The sequence below is a fragment of the Gambusia affinis genome, linkage group LG16, assembly GCF_019740435.1.
Source record: "Gambusia affinis linkage group LG16, SWU_Gaff_1.0, whole genome shotgun sequence".
In the NCBI taxonomy this organism is placed as follows: Eukaryota; Metazoa; Chordata; class Actinopteri; order Cyprinodontiformes; family Poeciliidae; genus Gambusia; species Gambusia affinis.
In genome coordinates this window covers 10792352-10816989 of record NC_057883.1, presented here as the reverse complement: position 1 = coordinate 10816989, position 24638 = coordinate 10792352, and the positions used below count along the sequence as shown (strand labels likewise).

Here is a 24638-nt window from a genome sequence, read left to right as displayed (position 1 = left end):
GATAAACTCTTTTAGGTGGATGAGGGGGAAACACATTTTCTCACCCGTTTAATTCCACAGAGGTCACTTTCTGCATCAAAAGTGTTTAGTCTTTTTTCCTGTGTGGGCAATCAGCAGAATCTCATTCATTCAACATATTTCAGTTCACAAACTCTTTTTATATACATAAAAAAAGTAGTCAGCACCGTATACATACAACAGTATCAGACACTGAGGATCCAATATGATTTAAATTCTTCACTAGATGTTATGGCTCTAAAACATGATATCGGTAATCAGGTGAATCCTATAACTCACATTAGCAAAGCAAATCCATCACTACTGCATTATCTTCTAATTATCATCCTCTTTAATAGATTTCCTGTCTTCCCTGATTAAACCATGCTAATTTTTGCTACCATTTCATAAGATGATAAAGTCATCATCAGGTGGTTTTAGGGGGTCCTGATTCGTCATCATTCTCCAGAGTTCAGCTGTTTCACGTGGCTGTCCACCGAAGGGGAACAAGGAAAAGCCTGAAAATAAACAGACTTTCAGGGGGCGTCCTCAGATTCCATCTCTACCTCTGTTTGGCACCACCTGGTTTCTGCTGGTCAGTCTGTTTTCGTCACGTTTGGATTGCACCAGCCTGAGACTGTCGCATGGAGGCGTACTTCTGGTTGAACTCTGTCATCTAGTGGAAAGATAAAGCCAGTGCATACAAAGCTTTAAAGAAGGCTTCAAAAAGACTTCAAGTAAATAATTGTACAGCCTAAAAAAAAAAAAAAAAAGAGGAAGAGTCACAAAGTGCAAATGTCATGCAGATCGAGTCAAACTCAATGCAATAAACTGCTTAAAAAACGTCATAAGACAGCATTTTACATGAAGTGACAAAAAAATGAAGGTGTAGGCAATATTTTATTCAGAACTGATGGATTGGACTGCTGGGATGCAGTTTAATCCATCAGTCCATATATCTCCTGTTTGCAAGTAAACAAGTACACCATGATGACTTCTCATTCTTTCTGCACTCGGCTGCCGTCAGCAACTCAAGAACTACAATGTATGCATTATTGGAGTCTACCACTTGGTATGAAATGTACCAAAAAGAGTGCAGATGTTTTTGCAGAGATGCCTCTGCAAAAACTGGAGCCAAATAATTTAAATAAAAATTACTTTATTTTTTTTTTTTTAAATAAATGCATTTTTTTTTTTTTTTACAGTCAGAAAACAGAACAGCAGGACATGCACAGCTGCTCTGGACACTGGAGGCAAACAAAGCATCAACAAGAAAAAAAATATTTATATATGCTTGGGTTTTTTCTTCTCTCTTATTTTTTATTAATATAAATTTTTGTTGAACAGTCTCGTCTCAAATTCCAGGGTCATCTTCTTCACCACATTATAGGTACTCTTCAGTTGTGACAAAAAAAAAAGTTATAAAAAATGTGAACAAGCTGAATATAAGGCAGAAATGTTTGTAAATAATTGTTGTCAGTTCAAACAAATAATAAATATGATTCTCTTGGCCATTAATTGACTTTTTTTTTTCTTTTTTGCAAATGGGACAAGAGAAGACACAAAAATAAAAGAACAAAATAAACTAAAAATAATGACGACTCAGCATAGGGTCTGGCTGCACATAAGAAAAAAAAACATCTCAACCAAGTCAGGAGTTTGAGACTAGTGTTATCTTCATTTAAATTCATATGCATCGTCATGTGGGACCTCAGTAAGACCACAATGTACAGACACAGTTCTGAAAGCTACACACGTCGACTGATGGCTTCTGAAAGGAAAAAAACAAAACAAAAAAACCTCCAAATCCCCAAAGCAGAAAAAAAAAAAAAATCACTGTACAATTTTATAAAATGTTTGTGTTTTTACATTAGTTACAAAAAATAACAATACTTCATTTATCAATCCTTCATACTGAGAAGAGAACAAAAAAAAAAATTGCATATTCATTCTTTAAATTCGGTGACCTTTTGCTGGTGTGTATTGATAACAATATAATACTATACGGTGAGAAACAGGACTTCATTAACGTAGGACATGCTTCGAGGGACAGTGATAGTGTTCCTCCTTTCGTGTAGTGTACATGCACTTTAACGTCACAGCTGTAATTTCAAGTCTCCGGTTGCTTAAAACTCGTAAAAGCAGCTACAGACGGCCACATCTTTTGCTGTTACAGTTAAAAAAAAAATAAATGTAGGCAAGTCACAAAAAGAATTGGTGCCTTTGCATATAACTCGAACTGAATGAGACATTTTGACCTTATTCGGTACACCCAGGTGGTAAAACCCACAGGACGCTCATTACAGCGCACTAAAGTGTAGCGTTTTCAGAAATGTTTCCTATTCAGTCTGCTGAATACAAATGAAGGCTTGCAAGGGTGTCTGCGTAAGGCTAATACACGGCCAACCGGGTGGCTCAACCAAACGAGACGAAAAGTGTGAAATAAGAAAGCAAAAGAAAAATTTAACAGCTTAATAGAGAGGAATCTATAAACCAAAAGGGTTTCCATGAGACGCAAAGGAGAGTAATAGAAAGGGAAAGGTGGGCATAAAGAGCAGTAATCCAAAGCCACTGCCACTACAAATACCCAACCAATCAGATTTATTGATTGACTCACTCCTTTATGTGAAATAAATATTAGTTAATATGGCAAGATTTTAGCTCCTTTAGTCCAGGTATAGAAGAGAATGCAGGGCTTTGAAATGTGCCCCGTTTTGAACTTCATCATCTTCACTCAGTATTCAGAATTATTTGACAAAATTTTTTTGTCAGTTCTTATTACATTATTATGATCATTTGAAAACAAAACGCTCAAGATACTTCAGTCATCTTGAGCATTTGGCAAAGTATAATTTAATCCATAATACTTAAACTAGTTATGACATCATGACGCAAAATTTAAAAAAGCTCATTTAAATGTTACAAAGATTAGTTACAAAGACGAATCTCAAATGAGTGTCATTATTGAAATAACGCCACATGTTATGAGATGTGGATTTTTAAAATCTTTTGTATAACTAAAAAAGTCTGAAAGAACATTTCCTCTACATTTCTCCAGACTTGGCAAATGATAAAATCAAATCCATACTTTTCCAGACTAAGGAAAAATACGGAATATGATTAAGAGAGAAAAAAAAGACAAGTCTGAAATATATTCTTTGGGATTAAATCTAAAGGTTGATCAAACAGTCATCATGGATTCAATTTTGTGGCCATAACTCTAATAGAAGAAAAGACAAGAAAGCGAAGAGGAGAATAAGAAGGTGGTGGTACAAGGTGTTATTCTAAGGTTCCTACTAAAACACAAGGCTTCATCTGGATTGTACCAACCAAAACATTAGTGACGTAACAAATGACTGAGCATTAATGCAGTATATATATAGCTAGATATATATATCTAGCTATATATACAAAGATAGATAGATAGATATATCAAGCTAGAACAATAATTGTGTCAGTCTTGGCAATATCTGTGCTAAACTTTGACTTCTTCAGCACAGTTTCAAACACTTAAAAAGACAACAGAATACAATAAAATAAACCCATACAAGCCTGCTCTGCTTCCCAACCCCTGACCTAAAAATCATTGACCCCTGCTGGCCTGGGACTGCTCAGACCCAGCCGCTGGTCAGTTTATAGAACATTTCCTCATCTAGCGACTCATTCTGGTCCTTGGCGCGTGTCGACAGGAAGATGTAGCCGCCGATGAACTCGTGGACCACCTTGCAGTCCACTTCGGCGCAGATGAAGGACAGACTGGGCTCGTCCGCAAACTCAACAGTCACCTGAATGCATAGGACATGACGCATCAATCAGACTACAAACAATATATGACTTTTTTTTTTTCCCCCATTGTTGTCATGAGATACACCCCCCTTTAAGGAATTCAGAAAAAGTTTTGTTCCTTGTCAGAGACATGGTTGAAAATGGAGAAGAACATGTTCTGGTCAGATGAAAACCTAAAGCCGAACCCACCAGTCTCATGTTATATGACTTGGTGGAGGAGGAATCATGCTGTGGGGATATTTAGTTCAGCAGAAACAAGAAAGCTAGTGGGAGAAATTTCATTTTTTTTTATTATTTATTTTTTATAAGGGACCGTATGAAAAAACAATTTTAGTGACTTTCGTTGGTCTCCCTACCATCTTGATCTCCCAGTTGACATTCCACTGTTTCATGTTGCTGAAGCGCCAGGTCTTGATTGCGTCTCCAGTGTGGGCGTCCATCCGGATCAGGCGATTATAGGTGATTCCGATCAGCTCTTCTTTTTTTCCTCCTTGGAATCTGAGGAGTAAGAAGTGACAGTTTAGCTCAACAGACTGCATGATATGGCACAAAAAAATTAGATAAAAAGATAGAAAATGGTGATTGAACTATGTACTTTGCAAGGAAGTGAGTGATTCCAAACTCTGGCAAGGACTGCCATGCCTGAATGAAGCGCATCTTAGCCTCGATGAGACTCATCTGGGCCACATTCTGATGGGCTTCAAGAATTCGGGCGGAAATCTGCCAAAGACAAAAATCACACATAAAAAACTGATTTTTGACATGGTGCTCTACTAAACTAAAGCACGAATTAAGCCCAGCCCAACAAAGTCACCCCGTCACCACATAACACAACAACTACCCCATCAAATACAAATCCACACATGAACATAAACTGTTGCCAAGACAAAGAAAGAATCAAGGTGAGTTTACACATGTTTGTGCTGCAAGAAAGATATAAAACCTTAGGTATTCCACAAACAATATATCAAATATAGATAAAACTTTACTGTATTCAAGATGGCGCATGAAGTGACTAGTAAATACATCACTGCGAAGGAATGCAAAACTTACTGTGTGAATGAAATACTTTTGTAAGGGAATGCAAAACAAAAACGTCCTGTCACCTAGGGGGCGTCATACATTATAATCTAATGCATTTTCTAATCACATTTACTGATAACTCTGTTTTAACGTGGTGGTCATTATTTTGCCTGTGCATTTTAATTTTATTCTTGACAAGACGCTGGCTTGTTGTTGATGCATAACAACCGCAATGAACCTGAACAGCTCCTCTTCTTCGACATCAATGCCATACAAGTCAACACAGGATCAAAGCTACCCTAAAATTGTTTCAGTCACAATTGTGTGTATTTGTAAAGTAACTGTTGTCAAAACACATTTACTGTAGCCAGTCACTTACCTCCAGTTGAGTTATATTGGAGACACACAAACTAAAGCAGTGTTACAAAACTAATACTAAAGTCGTTTAAGCGCTTTTTAATCTATTATGAGTGTTAAATGGACTGAAGCATGCAGCAGAACTCCATGTTTTAGTCTTTGACATATTTGCTAAGATTGTTGTTTCAACATGAAGTAGAAGCCATAGCAATACTTTCACATGTGATTTTCCTTTCCTTGTAACTCTTGGAAACTCATTATAGCTGAAGACAAACAACACACATTAGGAATTATGCCATCTACTTTCTATAGTTAGAGGAGCTCCCAGACAAAAAAAGAATACACACAAACATGCAGAACGGCTTATAGGCACCCAATGGACACATCACTTACCAAATCCCTGACATAGCCTGGCTGAAGAGAGGAGGTGGGTATGGAAAGAGGTAGGAGTTTGACAGAGACGCAGAAAAAACAGAAAGAGGAGTTTGGACAACAAACAGGCAAAAAAGATTAGAGTCAGGGGAGGAAGGATAATAATAATAAAAAAGTAATGCTGGAAACTGCGGCATAATTGTAATGAAAGAGCAGGACTGTGGGGATGAGGTGTCATGCAGTATTGAGCCACAATAGAGTAGAGCTCAAAAAAAGAAAAGAAGGACAGCAACACTGTTGTCAAGGAAAACATCAGTCAAATAGAAACTGGAATTGTATATTTAGGCTTTGACTGTCTGTTGACTGTGTCATAACTTCCACAGAGACAATAAAATATCAGAGTTCCTCATATATTGTACCACAAGATGGCGATCTGTACTAACTTCAGTGGAGCTGGTGATTAACATCTTGAAGCTTTAGGAGCTGCTTTTCAACTCTTTCAGTGTTTGCTTTATGGCTAAACTTGTACAAGCAGACCAGACAGCGCTCTAACCCACGTAATGCAGAAATTCCTGTGTGTACATCCGCTTGGAGCAACAGCACGGAAGTCTCCCTGGATGAATCTTGCAACAGGAAGCCTGATTTGAAGGGAGATGGGGAGGGGCTGCAGCCGGCTAGAGGGTTTACAGGTTTTTCCCAGACAGTTTTCCCGCGCAGCATTCCCAAGCAAGGCTCATTTCCTGATGCCCCAACGCCCACTATACAAGTCGGCGTGTGCGTGTGTGTGTGAGCATAAGGCACTCACTGTACATACTGTACTGCATTACCCTTTCATGTTGAGCCCGTGGAAAGCATTCATCACACTGGGCTGGTGTGAGTTTGGTGATGGATTTGAAATACAGCTATTACAGTAGAGGACACATTTGTTTGAACTCCTGGTAAAGAGTTTTTGGAATTTTCAGAATCCTTAAAAACTATTTATATTTTACTGAAGTGTCATGATATCATATGGAAAATTCAGCATGTTTTCAGTAGCATATAGATGGGAGGACTTGGATGATTATGCCAGAAAATTGATTTTCGGTCTGATGCACCATTTCTTTGATTGATTTGGATCATTATACAGTGATCTGCCATTTTTCAGTCAAGACAGAAACTAAACTGCATACCAAAGTAGCAAAACAGCATCATAAAATACATGACATTTATCCACCGTAGACTATAGTAACTTATTATTTTACGATTCATAACTAAATCTCAACTACAGTCAGTTTTGAACAGAGGTTTTTAAAACAAAGTTTAGTTTTCTGTATTTCTAACCACAAGTGTGATTTCCCTGGAAATAACTCCAACTCTGATGACTCAATGCTTCCCGTTTTGTAGCAATTCATGACTGTCTAATCCTTGTTCTCCGTCTCCATTTCTTTCTGGATATCTATGATACTCCAAGCGGCGGTCCAGACTCCTTGAGTCATCGTTTACTGCATCAGCTCCCCCCTGACATCCTTCCCTCTGGCAAAACGCCACATTTTTACTTCCAACTTAAACAGCACCAGATTGAGTGACTAAGCTAAAGTACAGAGGTAAGATCCTGCCTCATCCATCCCTAACCAACACTGCCATGGCTGCCGTGTACTCAGCTGCTGCAGTGTACACACAGCAGCCTATTTGTTTGCATGCAAATCTGCTGAGCAAAGTGTAGAATCTTCCCAACATTTGATAGAGAATTAAAAGGCTGGTAGGGATTAAATGTTGAACCCTTTCACTCCTACTGCTGACACAACTTCAGACGCACCAAATTTGGAGATTGAACGAAAGATAAGAGAAACAATTCAACAGTTTTCAGTTTTGTGTTGCCTCTACACTAGGTCAGTTCAGATTTAAAAAGAGCTTATATATACTTTAAATTTACAGTGATTTCTAAAAGGAATGTAGGAATAATGTGATGAAAACACTGATGTAGCTAAAACCTTGTGTAACCGAGCCAAACCCTAGGCTTTGGTAAAGTTTTCACCTGCTGATGCCAGTTTTACCCATATTAGATTCTCCTGTAAGAACTAAAATATAACAAGTATCAAGAAGAGCACTAAAACTCTTTTTTTTGTTGCTATCCTACTGTGAATGCTAATTTTTTGTTAGGATCCAAGCTTCTCAGTAGGTTGTAACAAAGTAGCATCTTATTTTAAAACCTTGACATTTTAAATTGTTATTAGCTTATATAAAGTTATTAGCTTAAAGATTAGTGCACTTAGCGTGTCTTACACTACTAAAACGACAGCCTCCAGTCTTTACCTTGCCTGTTAGTTTCCCAAAAGGCTGGAAACTTTTCCAAATACAGTATGAAAGGCTGACAGCTATTTTTAATGTAATCTACGAAGTTTTCCTATTATTTGCTGTTGTACAAATACTCAGGAAACGATTTCCTTTGAAAACGCTTTTTTGATGGTGATTCATCTGGTTAACTCACCAACAATAAAAATGACCTTCTTTGGGTTTTTTCAAGTTACAGCACCCACATTAAAGAGCATTTTTGTCAGCGTGACCTGCTTGAGTTTAGAACAGTGCTCTAGCAGCAAGAGATTATTTTGCTGGAGTTTCCAACTAGCCAGGGCCAATTAATCTGAAAATTAGTTCAACTTTTATGGTGCATTTAATATTTAGCCATAAGGAATTCTGATTTGCTGCATCAGAGGATAGAAATAGAGTTTAGCAAAAGCAGCTGGGTGTTGTAAAGATTGTGTTTTAGAAGTCTGATGTAAAGTTGACTTAGTGACAGAGGAAGATATGTACAGGAAGTTAAGGTGAAAAAACAGGAAAATGTGGAATAAGAGCCACTGGTATCTGGGCAGAAAATGTTTCACCAATCAGCTCAACTACTAGCAATTCAATACTAATGTGTTAAATTTTTTGTAAGAACAAAAAAAATTTTAAACATTAAATGAAATGGCCAGCAGAACCTGGGCGGTTTACCTGCTTGTTCTTGTACTTTTTAAGGTACCGTGGAGATACCAGACACTCTGGGTTGATGTCAGTGGTGATTGGTTCAATGAACTGAGGGTCGGGGTTCATGTGTTGCATCTTGAGGAAGGAGAGAATGTTCTGGACCTCCAGGTTGTATGAGCTGTCAGCCATGGTCTTCCCTTTGGAGGCCAGTCGACATGCTGCCATCCAGTGAGCGTACTGTTTCTCCTGCAGACAGAACAACAGCGGAATTTAAGAGAGCAACAGAGGGAGGACAAATCTGGGGAAACGATTCAGCCTTACTGTGTCACACCGAAGCCAGATCTCGTTCATCCCATCGGCCACGGGGATTAGCAATTTGATGTTGAATTTCTGACCAGAAATATTCACATCTGGCGTTACCTCACAACCTGAGCAGACGGGAAATGAGGACAAAAGGTTTCCGTCATTCTTTTAACACGCCACCTACCATAACATGGTTAAAGCAGACAAATAAACCTTCACATTTCATGATGAGAATCATGCAACACTTTAGGTATGTTTGGATTTCTGCACCTCTGAGATTCATTTGGTGTGCAGGTGTCCCGAGTGCTTCCTCTTTACTCTTGTAGCAGGAAATCGTGATGTCCTTGAACGTGCACCAGTACTGCTTGTAGCCCTTCAGCGTCAGCTTCTTGGGTCTAGAAATGCACGGTGGACAGACATATCAGGGTTCAGCTGGAAAAAAGTTCAATACTCTTCAATAGAGGATAACAGGAAGAGTGGGGGAGGAAAGATCATAGGAGAATACAAAGAGGAGGAAGAGAGGGAGCTCCTGAAGTGTAAAGTCAGAGAGGTGAGAAGGAATGGAGCCAGCATTGTGGAAAATCGTTACAGAGGAAATACTCCTCAATATCACAGCCCCCAGTCCAAACAACTTTATACTGCATATTTTATGAGACAAGCATCCCAGGAGGCAACATTCTGTCAGCAACAACTTTGAGCCAAAAATGGATTGGATTCAAAATATGCTTCCACCAACTAATCTCCCTAAAGAGAACCTAAAAGCTCCCTCCTATTTAAATGGTCTTTGGTACCGGCACCATTACAGTTTAGCGCAATGTTGGAAAGAGAAAATATGTCTTTAAAAAGTTAATAAAAATTCTCTTAATGTTTTAATCAGAAATGTTTTTGAATTTATGATGAGTTACTTGCATTTTGTAAGTCAGAGAAAGAGCAAATGATTTTTTTAGGGAGGTGTCGCTCTGAAAATATACTTACTTGAAGACTTTGATGTAGTCTGCCAGTTCTGGAATAGATGTGATGTCACCCTGAGAGGAAATGAAAAAAAAAACCCATTAACATTTATGCTTCCTGTGTCAACAGTTGAATTATCAACTCTGAAGTGAGGATATTTTACACCAGAAATATTCCAAATCTAACTTTTAGCATGTCCTTCGGTTTAGAGTTTATATGACTTAAAATTTATCACTTTTAAAGAGCTGACCAATGTAAAAGGGCAAAATAAAAACATATATTATTTGGTTCTGTGCCTAAAATCAAGTTATATGTGAAGAGAAAAACATCGTACAAACTGCAAACAAAGAAAATGAAAATGTCAATGGAAAACCAAAGGGTGATTACTTTATGTACGCAACAAAAAGGCAGCTTGAGACAAAATGAAACCCATGCCAATTTTTCCTCTGAGGAGTAACACACTGCTCTCATACCCAAGGATTTAACAGAGCTCAGTGGAAGGTCCAGATTACCTGTAATCCATTACACTGATGAATGGCTGCTTGTGACAAAAACAGTTAGAAAAAAGAATTGAAGCAGGTTATTTTGAAAATAACCTTTGATAACTACAGGTTATCGAGGCTGAGGGATACAGTCATGTAACAAGCTCACTAGTGAGCTTGTTACATCACTCAAAAATGTCCATCAGATTACACTTAAAGTAAATGTTGGCAAATGGTGTTGAAAAGGAAATAAAAATAGCTACGCACAGTCTAAATGATCTATTTACTGAAATTTTGAGTTTATAGTACACTGAAGTTGCATCTTGTTTAGTTTTCCTCTTGCTCGTTTTTGTGTCCTTGTTAACTTTATGTGAAGTGTAAATTCAGCTCATGAACTCCAAAACTGAAACAAAAACCTGGACCAAAACCTCAGAACTGGCGGAAAAAATGGTTTACCATTGTAAGTTCGGAAAATGTACAATACCTAAAAAAAAAAAAAAAAATGCAGTAGTTTTTCTCATACCAGTGTGCTGGAGGTTTTCCCTCCCTCCAAAGTAATCTCCAGGTCAGACAGCGCTGCATCCACCTCATCCACCTCCTTCTCGCTGTTATTCATGTGGTTGTCTGAAGACATGCCTGACAGCTTGTTGATGTGGTACTGAGAAAAAAAAAAAAAGATTCACTTCAGATAACTTTAATGATTCATTGTTTCTTCTATACAGAACAATCAGGAGTATTGAAATGTTACTCTACCAGTAAAGCTGATAAACAATTAGTTAAAGTAGAGAATGCAAAAAGATGGAACAAGATGTACAAGTAAGGAAGCGGTAGTCATGTTAGCTGATATCTGTGAAGTTTGTTGCTATTCTTGCAAAAATGCACCAAGTTCCTCTTAATAAATGACAGCTGGGCTGCAATGAATGTTATAAAATACTTGTATGGTAAACTTATTGCAACTGTGTACCATTCAACTTAACTGTAAGATTGTTTAAGACGAAAATGAGGAAGATCAAAAAGACATAACAGGATAGGACAAAATCACAGACAATGCTAATGTACCGCATAATAAGCAATGTGGTCAGGGAAACATTCATAACATGTCTTTGAAGTTTAATAGCAAATAAAAACCTTTCTCACTGGGGTACATATGTGCAAGATGAGGAAACATGTCAGTAACAATGGAAATAGCTGTTCAGAAGGATAGCCTCATTACAGAAAATCCTCCAGTGAGTCACCAAAACTAAAAACAGCTTGTTGACAAATGGCATTTTTCCATGTCAACTCATCACCAGCCTCCTTCACCAATATATGAATGAACAGCTGCCCAGAAAGTGAAAGCCACAGAGCTGTGTTTGGCAGAAACGTGTTGCATACAAGCAGTAAGACTGGCAGAAAGAGTTTGATGCGATACGTTTTATTCTAAACTGACATTTCTTTTCAAAATAGGCTAAAGAACAAAACTTATTTCCCCATTTTTGAGGATCTAGGTTATGTTTTTAATCATTACATGGCAAATTTCTGCGTAAACTCAAAATGACGGCATGCAAATGCCCATTGGAACCAGACTGGAACTAAATGATCACTGCTCCTTTTTTAGATGTCTGCTTGTCTCCCTCAGCTGTGAAATCTTATGCTCATAGTAAGTGGATGAAACGCAGTAGAGCTACGTACTAATACACAGGTACTGACAGAGCTGCCACCAGTCGGAACACCAAACGTCCATCAGCAACACTAATGGCACAGCAACAAGAAACCATTCAAGTGTGATTTATTAGCAGTCTGATAAAATACACGTTGGCACCTCAGACTGCAAGAGCTTTCAAAGGAATGCCTAACAGGTCTATGGGAAGGTATCTTGTTGGAGTGGGTGGTCTGGGCCAATGCAAGGAGTCCTGCAGCCAAATACGCACTATAATTACCCTTGGGGTGAGGACAGAGTGGCGTCCTCAAGTCTTGGCACCCAGTTTATGATGGTCAGAAATAGCTGAGGGCACCATGTGGCAACTTGAGGAAGCAAAAGGGGTTAACATCTGTAGATCATTTCCACTGCTCCCCTTTCACTAGTGGCCTGTCCAGGGATTACCCCACTACTTGACCAGCAGCATGGATAATAGGCTTGATTCTAGCCTACTGTAATTCAAAACTAAAAATAACTGATTAAGGTATGTAAACATACTCAGAAGTCCCATAGAAACAATACTGAAAATGGAGCTTAGAATGCAAACAATAAAGAAATTATTTATTTGACCTTTCATTTCAAAGTGGTGCATAATTATGAACTTTAAATAAAATGAAATGGATTTTACGATTTTTTAACACTTATGAATCTAAAAAGTGTGGTATGCACTTGCATTCATCCCTCCTTTGATCAGACACACCTCTATAAAATCCAAGCCATTTGCCTTCAAAAGTCACCTAGTTAGTAAACTGGGTTGTTTGTGTGGAAATCAATCGCAGTATAAACCCAGCTGTTCTGTGAAGACCCCAGAGGTTTGCTAAAGAACATTAGTGAACAAGCAGTGCCATGAAAAAACACAGCAGCGACCAGGTTGTAAAGCAGCAGGAACACCAAGACACTGTGTGCACTGCCCAACTGGCAGCCATATGGCCCAGCTTTTGACTGGGATCCAGTCCAATTAATTAGCATCAGGTAATGAGCTACAACATCCAAAGATAAAAATGACTGCAAAGCCCTTCATATTTCAGATCTGTATACCAAACAAGGAAAGAAAAAGAAAAAAAAAAGACCAGGCTTTCGCACAAACACACTGTTCTTACCTGCAGGGCAGCAAACATCATCATTTCCTCCTCTGTGCACTCAATTTCCTCCAGCAGGATGGCCCACTTGGCCTGTTCATAGAGCTGGTTGACTCTGATGGCATCATACTGCGCATAAATACAAACACACGCTGAAGGGAAAAGGCATTGCAACACCTGTTAAAGTCCCAGAACTCAAGATGCTCTGCCTTAACGACCAGACTAGCGTTAGATCATTGAATTTGATTAAATTCAAACTCAAAAGAACAGCACAAATGTTTCTTGAAACATGAAGACGGCACACATTTTAATGACTATATTTTTCCTAAAATATCACATGACTGTATAGTACAAAAAAGTAGCTACTGCTTTAATTGTGATTCCCTGATGGTGGGACATACCTTAGGGTTGAGGTCAAAGAAGCTGTGATATTTAAACCTCAGCAGCAGCACATCGTTCTCCTTCACATCCTGCTCCATGAGAGACCTGGATGAGTCCAGCCACCTGAATAAACATTAGAATTACAATAAACACAGATCTAAACTACGCAAAAACAACATATTAACATTTAAGATGATCTGGCTTTTTTCCAAACTACTATGTCAGCATCATCTCACCCTTGATTGATCTTGGCTTTGTCCAGCAGGGACTGGGGTTTGTAGAGTTTAACCAGGATGTCTGGTGAGGCTATCGACTGGCTGACAGCAAGGATGCCGGGATTGCCCTCTGACAGGGGGCTGTCCCCAAACCAGGCTGAGGTGGGCGACAGGGGGCTGCCATCTCTGGAATCGTAGGTGGGGGTCATGGTCTTACTGTACAAGCCTGGACTAGAGTAGATACTCCCTGCAATACAAAAAACATAAACCGAAGTCAGCAGTTAATCCACCATTATCCACATCCAAAGAAAAGTAGACAATGCGTAAAGAAAAACATTTTCACTACATAAATGGTGCTTTGCAAAGCCTTTTATCTTTTTACCATGATCTTTTTTTTCCCATTTCAGTACAATTATGTAAACTAAAAGTAGTGTATTATTGCAAAGCAGAATGAAAGTGAAAGATGTCTTTCAAACTTTTACAAATGAAAATCTGAAAGGTGTGGCTTGGACTTCTCCACTTGCACTGGAATTTATTCAGCAATATCAGAGTGAAAGGGTCTGAATAAGAAAGCATTTTTTCCCCACTTTGAATCAATCACATCAGACACTAATGATATCCTTAGTAAGACCCGTTAGCATTCAACATCACTGTATAACTTCCACCCAACAGTGTTTTCAATGCATCAAGATAAGGTAAGCAGACCTACTGAATTACAACCACATACCAACAGAATCACACTGCTGCGGCAAACTGTGCACAGCCAAGGAGAGATTTAAGGAAACACAGGCAAAATTAACAATATTAGCAAATTAATTTAACAAAATATTATATTCAAGTGCTCCAAATGTTTATTTACATCTACAATTTCTTCCTTTAGGTTTTCAGAGTTGGAATCTGACACCACACACACAAGTCCCTGGGGTAAAGCTGTTTGCATTTCCTGTTGAGAGTATTTTTGGCGATTTCGCCCCCTTCTTTCCCTCTCTTCCTCCTGCAGCCGTAGGTCAAGAAGTAGCTGCCTAAACCACTAAATCTCTTCTGAAACAAGGAAGTGGGTTTGGTTGGAGTTTGTGACAGTGTATGTTTGTGTTTGTGAGCTAAGGTCATGAGAAAGGAGTGCCGGCTTTGACCACCCATTTTATGTGGGGGAGGGTGTTATCCAACGGATCCTCCAAGGCCTTCCTCCTAATATCGAGTTCATCAGGGCAGGGAGAATACACCCATCTCCCATACGGTCTCAGGAGGAATGTCAACCATGTCGTGCAAGTATGTAGAAGGCAAAGCTGTCAGTTTATTGAGAAACACAAATAAGCTTCCTCCATCCTGTTTACTGTTTAGTTCTTGCAAAATGGAATTCCCTGAATTTCCCACACTTGGATGCATGCTGCAGTCAGGACCTAGGCGAGAATAGCGTAGGCAAGAATAAGCTTGGCTTCAGCCTATTTCTTTTTTTATTGGGGAAATTATGGGTTTGTTTATTGTTGTTTTTTGTTTGTTGTTTTCTGTGTTTAATCCCTTTATTTTTAACAAAATAAAGGGATTGATGATTGATGATGATTGATTGATTGAGGACCTCAAGCAAGAAAAACAAAAGTAGAAAACAATAAATTTAACTGGATTACTTTTTTGGGTTATTATCTGAGCCATAAAGACAGAATAATAATGTATGTTTAAACTGCTGACTGTCCTGCACATCCTTTAGAGAGCAGCAGCCTTAAATTACTCAAAAAGAAAACTGAGTTTTGACCTAATAGGATGCATAAGTTTGTATCATGAGACTACTAGTGTCAGGTGACTCTCTCTTGAAGAGAAGTCGGGTGACTCTACTGCCAGGCTTCAGCCCACGGATGAGGTCTAATACGCCAACGGAAGGGGTGGGGGGAGGATAAGAAAGCAGTGCAGAAGACACAGGACAGAAGACAAAGGAAAAGCTTACCTTTCACTGGTCCGATGCAAATTATCTCAGAGGCTGATGTGTGAAAGAAAGTAGGAAAATGAAAGACAGGAAAAAGGAGAGGAATAGTGAGAAACAAAATTAGTAGGATAGATTCAGGATGCTTCAAACTGTTCAAGGAAAGAGGAAAACAGAAAAAGGATAAGAAAAGACAAAAGATGAAGAATGTTAAAATGAGACTATGTGGCATTTCCCGAGACAGTGTCAGGGTGAATGAGTCAGTTTGTCCCATTTTTAGGAGGAGATGGGTTGGGCACATCTAACATGGCTCCATCCATATATGTGAAATCATTCAACACAGCAACAGTGACTGCAAATGCAGGCAAGATAGTGGTTAAAATGACCATGTATCATGTGTGTACAGTTTAGCAACAATTTTCTGATTCATCGTAAAATTATAATATCTACTTTGAGTAAGGTTTTCCACAATCTGCCAAAATTTCCAAATCCAAGATTTAGATATAAAGGCAGTATTTATTATAGACAGAGGTTAATAGCACAAGATAAAATAAGGACAAACCTTGCTGTAATATGCACAGCCTTGCTGTTATCTGCTGAAGTCTCATTCTTTCTTACTCTAGCAATCTTAATAAATTTATGCTCAAGCCTGGCTGTCCTCTACTCTACTGCAACTTGAAAGAACCTTCATGTTATCTAATGAGGTCAACTTAGGGTCAAGTTCTCCTCTTTACAAAACTGTTGAGACATCAAAATGTTCGATCTGTCATCCTCCGGCAGACGTATTAGAGCGTGCATGTACTGCAGATCAAACTGAAAATTCTGGTTGACTTCTCAACCAGAAATCTGAATTTGAGAAATCAAATTCTAGTGCATGTCTGGTATACAGCCCTAGTTATCAGAGGTTTTGCCAACTTAGGGTACAATATGTGCTGAAAACTGTGGGAACAAGTCTCAATTTGTGTCATAAGCATGACAAACAACAAGAAAATTGTCTAAACTTTTAACTCTGTTTACAAAACCAGTGATTTCTTTTCTTATAATGTTAAGGTTGTCTCTCACTTTTATTATTTCCTGATAATATTTATATTTATATCTTTATTATTTACTTCTATGACTATGACTGTGGACATTTAATTTTGTTAGTCTGTTGTAAAATGGAATGAGAATGGTGTAATTTCTTATTTTCATTTTTTATTTTTTTTTTTTGCTTTAAAAAGAATAAGCATAAATCATTCTCAAATCACTATTAAACCCTTTTCAGTTTATTGACTGACTGATTAACAGCAGCACCGCATGTGACAAGTCACACTGATAGAGGGGTGGAGAGAGGAAAAGAGCGCATTCTGATTGCATCGCTGCCTCTCTGCAAAGCCTTGTGATTTTGATCAGGAGATCTGGGCTAAGCGGCCGCCTCCTCCCCACGACGGACAGAACATTCTACAATCTGACCACGAAATAAAGCCTTAGACTGCAGCTTGTGATTTGAAAGGGAGGCCCCGCAGGAAGCACACTGAGCAGACAAGGAAACGAATGACAACAAGTAGATTTTGCACTTGTTTGTTGAAACTCGGCTCCGCCTCGTAGTGTGACCACACGCACCCACTGGGAAATAAGTACATCTTGAATGTCACACACCCATGTTATGTAATGATGTGACTTTGGGTGTGATCGTCTTTGCTATTATGAGGTGGTTGCTTTTTGCATTTTCTGGGATTAATTCTAATTTTACATAAGCTTTTCAAAAGAAAGAATAAAAAGAACAAGCAGTGGAAATGAAGCAACAGTTAAGTGGACTCATTTACTCCGTCCCATAAATCAGTGACAGCGACCCAGCCTGTTTTGTTCTGCTCCTCCTTGCTCATATGGTTGCAACTTTCCATCACTCAGTACAAAGAGAAGGAGGAGCAGGAGGGTTATAATAACTTCACTCCTCTTCCCTGGTTTGGGCTTAAAATGGCAGCGTGACCAGCTATGTGTGGAATCTCAACCATTTTTAGTCTTTCCTGCTGAAGAATTGGGAGCCATAGCTGTCAATCCCTTGCAGGCCTCCAATTCACATTTGGTCACTAGAAACAGCAGTGTGGAGTTATCTTAGTGGTTTCTCTACCACAGGTGCAGTCAAGCGCAAACAAAAAGAATGGAAGATGCTCCGTGTGAGCCAGCAGAACCTGCTGTTCAACCTGCTGCTTCAGGACAGGGTCAGTATAACATAAACAAAGATTATTTTAATGTAGATAGAAATATAAAAGCTGTCTGTGCCTCACCAGATCCAGGAGTCAACAGGGGACCCTCCAGCTCCAGACTGTCCTCTTCTGCCTCCTCCAACTTTTTCTTTTTCTTCTTGGGGTCACGAGGTTTGCGCAGTAGAGACAACTCCTCTGGGTGGCGGATATCTAACGTGGAATTATACAGAAATGGAAAGCAAAGGTATTTTGATGTGGTATAAAAATAAAGGAGTCAAACAAAACTCTACAAAAGGGAGCCATATTTTGATACTGTAAGGTAACATCAACTTGTCACAGACTGTTGCGAGGTTTGACACATTATTTTTATCAGATAATGCTGGGTGAAAATACCAGGTCTGTTTCCAAAACAGGAATGGAATAATTATATGCACTGCAGCAAAGATAAACCATACTAAGGAATACTCAGTTTTAACTTAGTTTTGATGAATGGAGCAAAAAAACAAAAAAAGAAAAGTTAGATGTATTTTTAATTAAACATGCTTATTGCAAAGTACATTCTACCATTTTCTGATAGTGTTTTCATAAAGTAACAATGATGATGCAATGCTGTCTGCTGTTTAGTCAGACTTGTGCAAAGCCGAACGTTTTTTTTTTTTTAACAGATAACTGCTGGTTGCATTTGATGCAGTTGTTAAAGAGCCTATTTTGTCCAAGGTAAAACTTGAAACAGGAATCCATTCTTCCTGTTTGCATATTAAGTACCGGTACTCCAAGACGCTGCTTTTAGAATTGTCTTCCATTTCTCACCATTTCATTTGTGAATTCATTTTAAATAACAAAAAAGTCCCTATTCAATGTTGTTCTTATTAGTTTCAACTGCTCCACCATTATGCACATACTTCTGCACAGTAACATATGGGTGCAGCATATCAGTTAACCTGATGCCTGATGCTTTTACATGGTCTAGACTCCATGTACACTCGGAGGCGTCTGACATCTTGCTGTCCAATATTTTGGAATGCAGTCTGCAGACAGGATTGTTTACCAACTACTTTTAAATCTTTTTTAAGAAAAAAAAAAGGCTCTTGTTTGTGATTAGTGACATGTATTCACACTCTGCATGCTAATAATATATTTGGCTAGCTGGAGGAAATCTCACTGCCCTTCACGCCAAACGTTTATGTTAATTTATGTTAAAAATACGACGCTTAAGCTCACAACAAGCATTTAGGAATTTTGATGGGGCCCTCTGAAACCTCTGTATACCTTGATACCAGTAAATGGCCCCCGTCAACACGAACAAACAGTAATTAGTGCTTTCTCAACTATAGGCCTTAAATAAACCACCTGGCTTCTCCTAGGGACCAGAAACAATACCATGAAGCCACACAAGACTGGAAAAGAGGGATGCCAAGTCAACATAAAGTGTGAAAGACAGAAGGGAGGAGGAGCAGGAGGGGGTAGATGGGTAGAACTGCAAACAGCTGTACACACATGGGGTGGAAAATTGAAAATCCTTTTTCTCATGGCCCCCAAAAATCTTGCTTTACTGTATTCACCAACTGAGCCATGGGAGCCACAGCCTTACTCCTCCTTAGCAGAAACACATCAAAGATGAATTCAGTTGGTGCTGATGGTAAATTTTAAGGAATTACATCTTTAATCCAAGAGGCTTCCTATTCATTTGAATAATGAAAAAAAAGAGGGCAAGAAGGCGACACCATGCAGAGTAGACAGACTAAAGCAGTGGCCCGGGCTTCTCTTATTTTCTCTTCATCCCTTGGAGCAGAGAGCCAACATTCAGCAGCAGGACGACTCTGACGAAGGAGGTGAAGGAGCCAGAAAGTGTCAGCATTAAAACAGATGGGCCAAAAGCAGAGGGAGCACATCTGGACTCAGCTGGATTTGGCTTTCATCGCAGATTCCTTATAAATCAAAGAGTATGTCGATATTAGAAAGACATTTCTAATTATTTTTCTTCGTACACAGCTGATCATCGCCTCATTTCCACAGGCATAAAAAAAAAATAAAAAATCCCTCCACAGATGAAGGGTTCAACAACTGTGGCAGACTGAGGAGGTCGCTGGAGGTGTTGTGGAGAGCACGGCCAGGAGGCTCGAGGGGAACATCTTGACTTGGTGAGAAGCTTGTTTGGCTTGTGTAACTAAAGCAAAAGCATTCCAGGAGTTTTAAGAACTACCAGATGGGAGTTGGTCCTCGCTCCCTGTCTCCCTCCTCCCTCATTCTCGTACTGCTGCAGCACTGGAGCAGTCCCTCTGCCCTTATACAGCCATGTGAGCTCCAAGCGTGCTGCTGAGCTTTAACCTGACTGAACTATGTGAAGGGGCTGGTTGACACACAAACACATGCACTGTGTGACGTGTTTCAGACTGTGAATACTTGGACAGACATGCGTTTAGCTGAGGCATAGCAGAAGCGTGTGGCATTTTACTACACTGTCAGTTTTAGCGTTTCTCTCATACACACAAAATGGAACATTTTCTGATTCACTCAAAAGAGACATTTTGTAATATTGTGCATCTGATGAAACTGAAGATATGTCTTTAATTTGTTGTATTATGGGTTGTATTGCAACCGTTGTCTGTGTTGTTCAACTCAGATCTTAATGTTTAAACTTTTTTTAGAAATCTGTTGGAAAACTTGGACAAATCTCTTGAATTATACATCCAGATTAGATGACAAAATGACACGCGTGTGACCTGCTGGTTGGTAACAAACACGAAGGATGTTTTAACGATTAGTGAACATAGCAGAACTAAGCTTGCGCTAACAACACCCTCTTCAGTGTGAAAGGTGTTACTGAGGGAATAGTTAGTCATTTTCAGTTGGGTGTTTAAATAACTACAGGAAAAACATAAAAGCTGTAAGAATCTGTTTCAAAAGAAAATGGTATTTTCTAGGGAGGCATGTCAGTTTATTCTGGCTGCTACAAAGGAGAGCGAGAGCCGCTTGGGTTTATTCTTGAAAGCTTTCCATCTCTTCCTGTTATGGAAGTGACTTGATTTGGAAATGTTGTACCAACACATTCTGTGCCCCCTCACATCACCATTAAGTATCGTAAATTTGACCCTTTTTTTCCCCCCACCCCACTAGCAGCAGCTCTGCCCTTTCATACTTTAGAACAGTGATTAGATCTCAGGATTTACCAGCTTTCTCCACTGCGAATGGTATTGCATCATGTTGTCTCTTACATTATGAACTTCTAAGCATCTTATTTTAAAGAGATGCAGCACTTCAGTGATTCCTCATAAATTTCAGGAATAAATCTCCCTTCTCTGACATACCTCAAGCACCCACTGACTTATTTCCAGGCAAACAGTGTGAAGCTTGTGTTCAGTTCCAACATGCAAACGACTCAGGAGGTAATTTATGTTACAAAATAATTATATAAATCTTTTTTTGCCCATTGCATTGGACCCCCATCAAGTCACAGGTCAGTAATCACAAATTCATTTCTTGAGAGGTCTCAAATATTCAGACTTTAGACGGTTGCGGTCCCCAAACTCCACAATGCATCAGTCCACTCTAGTGTGTTTTTGTTATTATTCTGATGATAGAATTTCCTTTAAAGACCATGCAAAATATTCAACTAAGATTCTTTAAATACGTGCACACAGATGCTCAAACATCTCAGACTAAACATCTGCATTGCTTTAGAATTACCAGGAAACAGCATAATACAGAAAAAGTCACAATATAATCTACTTTTGTGAAACCACATAGAAATAAAGCACTGATATAGCGAAGGAGCCTTAGCTATATCTAATCAACTAAATCTAGTTGATTTTTACTGACAGTCGATGGTCTAACTGCATGTCATTGTGTTGTTTAAGACTTCATCTTAGGGAAATCAATTCTTCTACATTTCCCACATATCCTGGCCTGATCTTGTACAGAGCAGATGTGACTAATGAGATGTTTTTTAACAAATGTTTGTCACCTTTCTGTCAGCAGAAATGACACAGGAATAACAAGTCCCCTATCCTTTGTCCTACAGACTTCTGACAGTAACCAGGCCTGAGGTCAGAGGAGCTGGGCTGACAGGGAGCCAGCTGGATGTGAAAGATCTGCTCCTTGGAACAGATGATTCAGTTCAGTGAGTAATACCTACCACAAACAAAAAAAAAAAAAAAAAAGAAAAAAGAAAAAAAAAAAAACACAAACTCTGTCACAGTCTAATTTTACAACACCAGAATTTGCAGTATGAAAAGGTGCAAACCCTACATGGACATCCATGAAGACAAAAATTAAGGATTTACAATATGATATGAGCTCATTCGTAAAAGCAGCTTGCTTTATTTATCAGACAAGGCCGAAAGAGTAGTAAATAATAAGCCACTTTTGATTTAGGAGTCAGAGTTAAGTCAAACCACAGTTGTTTTATATTATAAACAACACTGGCCAGTACATTTAGGCCAAGATAAGTAGCCCACAGCTTGATAGGCCATAAATCTGCTGGAGCTAAACAACAAAGCAACAGCCAAAATATTAAAATAACTTTTCAGAAACTTTACTGAAAAAGACCATCAGCGGTGTATGGGTAAGGGATACAATCTATCCCTTACCCATACACCAGGTCATAGGTTATTGGAGGGAAACGCATTCTTCCTTCCCGCCAGAGAGACCAACTCATTCCAGGGGTTCCCAGAAGAGAAATATTGAACACTCCCCACAGCTAGTTATGAGTCTGCCCTGGAGTCCCCCAGTGGTTAACCTCCACAAGGAGGCATCCAGAAGGTATCCTGATCAGATACTCATACTGACGCAGTGTCTAATCTGCAGGAGGAAGTTCATTTCAGTCGTTCTAAATCTTTTGGTCATGACAAATATTTCCTGCCCAAAAGTGAGGATTGTCACATAGACAGATTGGTTAACTGGGAACATAACCTTTTCTTTCAGCTCTTTCAATCAAACCCAAGCTCCATCCTACAATCACTTGTGAACACCAGGATACTTAAGAATGACTGCTATAGGCAAAATAATCCTCCACCCAGATAAAGAACATCTTTTTCTGGTTGGCCTCTGACTTAGAGGAGCTGATCTATGTACTGTAAAATGGGTTAGTACATATGAAATGCTGCTATTGTGTCTCTGCTTACTGTAATGAATGACTAAATGTCATAATTAAGTGGAGAAACCTGACTCTTGTTACCTTGTAGTTGCGATCAGCAGAAAGGAGGTGGGGGGGGGGTTAACACCACAAAACCCATACCAAAGTGTTGGTTAGATGTTGGAAATTAAATAAATCTTCATGGTGGAGGAAGGCAAACATGATGTACACCAACACAAACTGAAAATGTTCTTATCAAACCATTATTATGGACTCAGAAAATGTATCAAATGAGCTGATGAATTGAGGAAGCATGCATCTGACTAGCTTTTTAGCTTCCCACCACACCAAGGATGCATTTACTTGATCAACAAGCTGAAAATATTTTCCTACTACAGTTAAAGGAACCATTAGTTCACTTATTTTATTTTATTTTTTTAAATGTCTAATTGTCACATACAGACTCCCGTTCTGGCAATACTAGTGCATCATGTTATCACTACTATCTTTTTTTCAGCTTTAAAATCAGTAAAACCCTTTCAGGGATGGCTCTTACATGATGCAACATCACAAAGTTAGAAATAAATAATTTAAGTAGGGTTCTTTAATTTTTCATATATGTAAAGTTCTTAAAGAGAAAGGCATTTAATATAATTCGGTTCACCAGGATAAAGCTTTACTTAAAACTGGAATTAGGCTCCAAAACTCAGTACAGTGCATCCCTTAGCACTTTAACCAGGGTTCATGAGAATTCTCATTACTGTTGACTAAAAAAAAAGCCCACATCATCTTAAAAGCAGAAAATTTCCAAAAGTCATCCCTTCACTATCAACTTGGCAGCACAGAACAGGATGTGAGAGCATCCAAATAGCAATGGTGGTCAAAAATAGGGGTGGTGCAAAGTTATTTCCATTGCAGTGTTTTATAGTACATCAACCTTTAGCTAAATTTTTTCCTCAATGTGTCAGCCCAGATGGGCTTTGTCTAAGTCAAAAGACAGCCTCCTACGTAACTTGGAATGTTTAGTTAATTTTCTGCATGTTGCTCCTGTGCAGTATAAGATATTACTTATAAAAACGATTGTATGACAAAGACAAAAAGCTTAGAAACCAACCCTTTTAAGTATGATGAAAAAATTGACTAAGTCAAAAACAACACTAGAGGGCTGAGCTTCTCTGCTACCAGCTGACCAGATAAAACAGCAAAATCAAAGAAACGTATCAGTGTTAGAAGTGCAACAACTGATAACCTGTTGTCATCAGAAAACAAATGTGGTCATGTCTTCAAATACATGAAAGGTCCCTCCTTTTCTGCCGTCTGGACTGAAGCCAGGCTGGACAGATCTCATCTCTTCCTGTTCCTTCTGTCTCCTTATCCTTCGCAGCTCAGCAGAAATGTTCAGGAAACTGTTAAGCTAAAAGTTCCCTCAAAAAAACAACGTACCCAGACGTAAATGTTGCTATAAATTAAGCCAAGTCAGCTGTCATAAAACTACAGTGCAAAATTGTCTCTTACTAATGACCAATAAAGAAAAGTGATGTTAAAGGGAGTATTTAGAGTCAGCAAACAATATCCTGACGTGTACTAAGTCAGCCAAAAGCTATCTGCCTTCAATCTCTGTGAAGCTAAAACATTTTTTAATGCCTGACTCACAGAAAAGCTTTTATTCTGTTCACATCAGCAGGCTTCAAAAACGGCTGTTGTTCGATTTAAGCCCAATAAAAACAACTATGTAGTTTAAATTAAAAACAAGAACATTTGCTGCTGTTGAAAACATTCAAAAAGGAGAAAAGCTGCTGCTGGAGTCTCTGATATCTGGCTCAAAACAGTACTGGAACAAAGATGTGTGTTTTGACCATATCCATGAATCCTTCATACATATTCTTGAGATTGATT

General features: G+C 38.8%; 1 protein-coding gene across 4 annotated transcripts in view; it reads right to left on the bottom strand.

Moving 5' to 3' along the window:
* Positions 1–597: 597 nt before the first annotated feature.
* Positions 598–24638, bottom strand: part of fermt2 (FERM domain containing kindlin 2) — a 45310-nt gene continuing 21269 nt past the window's right edge. Inside the window, exons 4-17 of one of the 4 annotated variants that reach the window (XM_044142499.1) lie at positions 17750–17878; positions 15507–15539; positions 13589–13814; positions 13373–13475; positions 12993–13100; positions 10738–10872; positions 9757–9806; positions 9052–9176; positions 8800–8906; positions 8506–8724; positions 5557–5577; positions 4379–4503; positions 4140–4281; positions 598–3782 (exon numbers count right to left, since the gene is read on the bottom strand). In XM_044142499.1, the coding sequence (XP_043998434.1) occupies positions 3609–3782; positions 4140–4281; positions 4379–4503; positions 5557–5577; positions 8506–8724; positions 8800–8906; positions 9052–9176; positions 9757–9806; positions 10738–10872; positions 12993–13100; positions 13373–13475; positions 13589–13814; positions 15507–15539; positions 17750–17878 (1697 nt within the window). In that variant the 3' untranslated portion in view covers positions 598–3608. The remainder of the gene's footprint in view (positions 3783–4139; positions 4282–4378; positions 4504–5556; positions 5578–8505; positions 8725–8799; positions 8907–9051; positions 9177–9756; positions 9807–10737; positions 10873–12992; positions 13101–13372; positions 13476–13588; positions 13815–15506; positions 15540–17749; positions 17879–24638) is intronic. The other 3 variants (XM_044142500.1, XM_044142502.1, XM_044142503.1) reach the window with 3 other exon arrangements.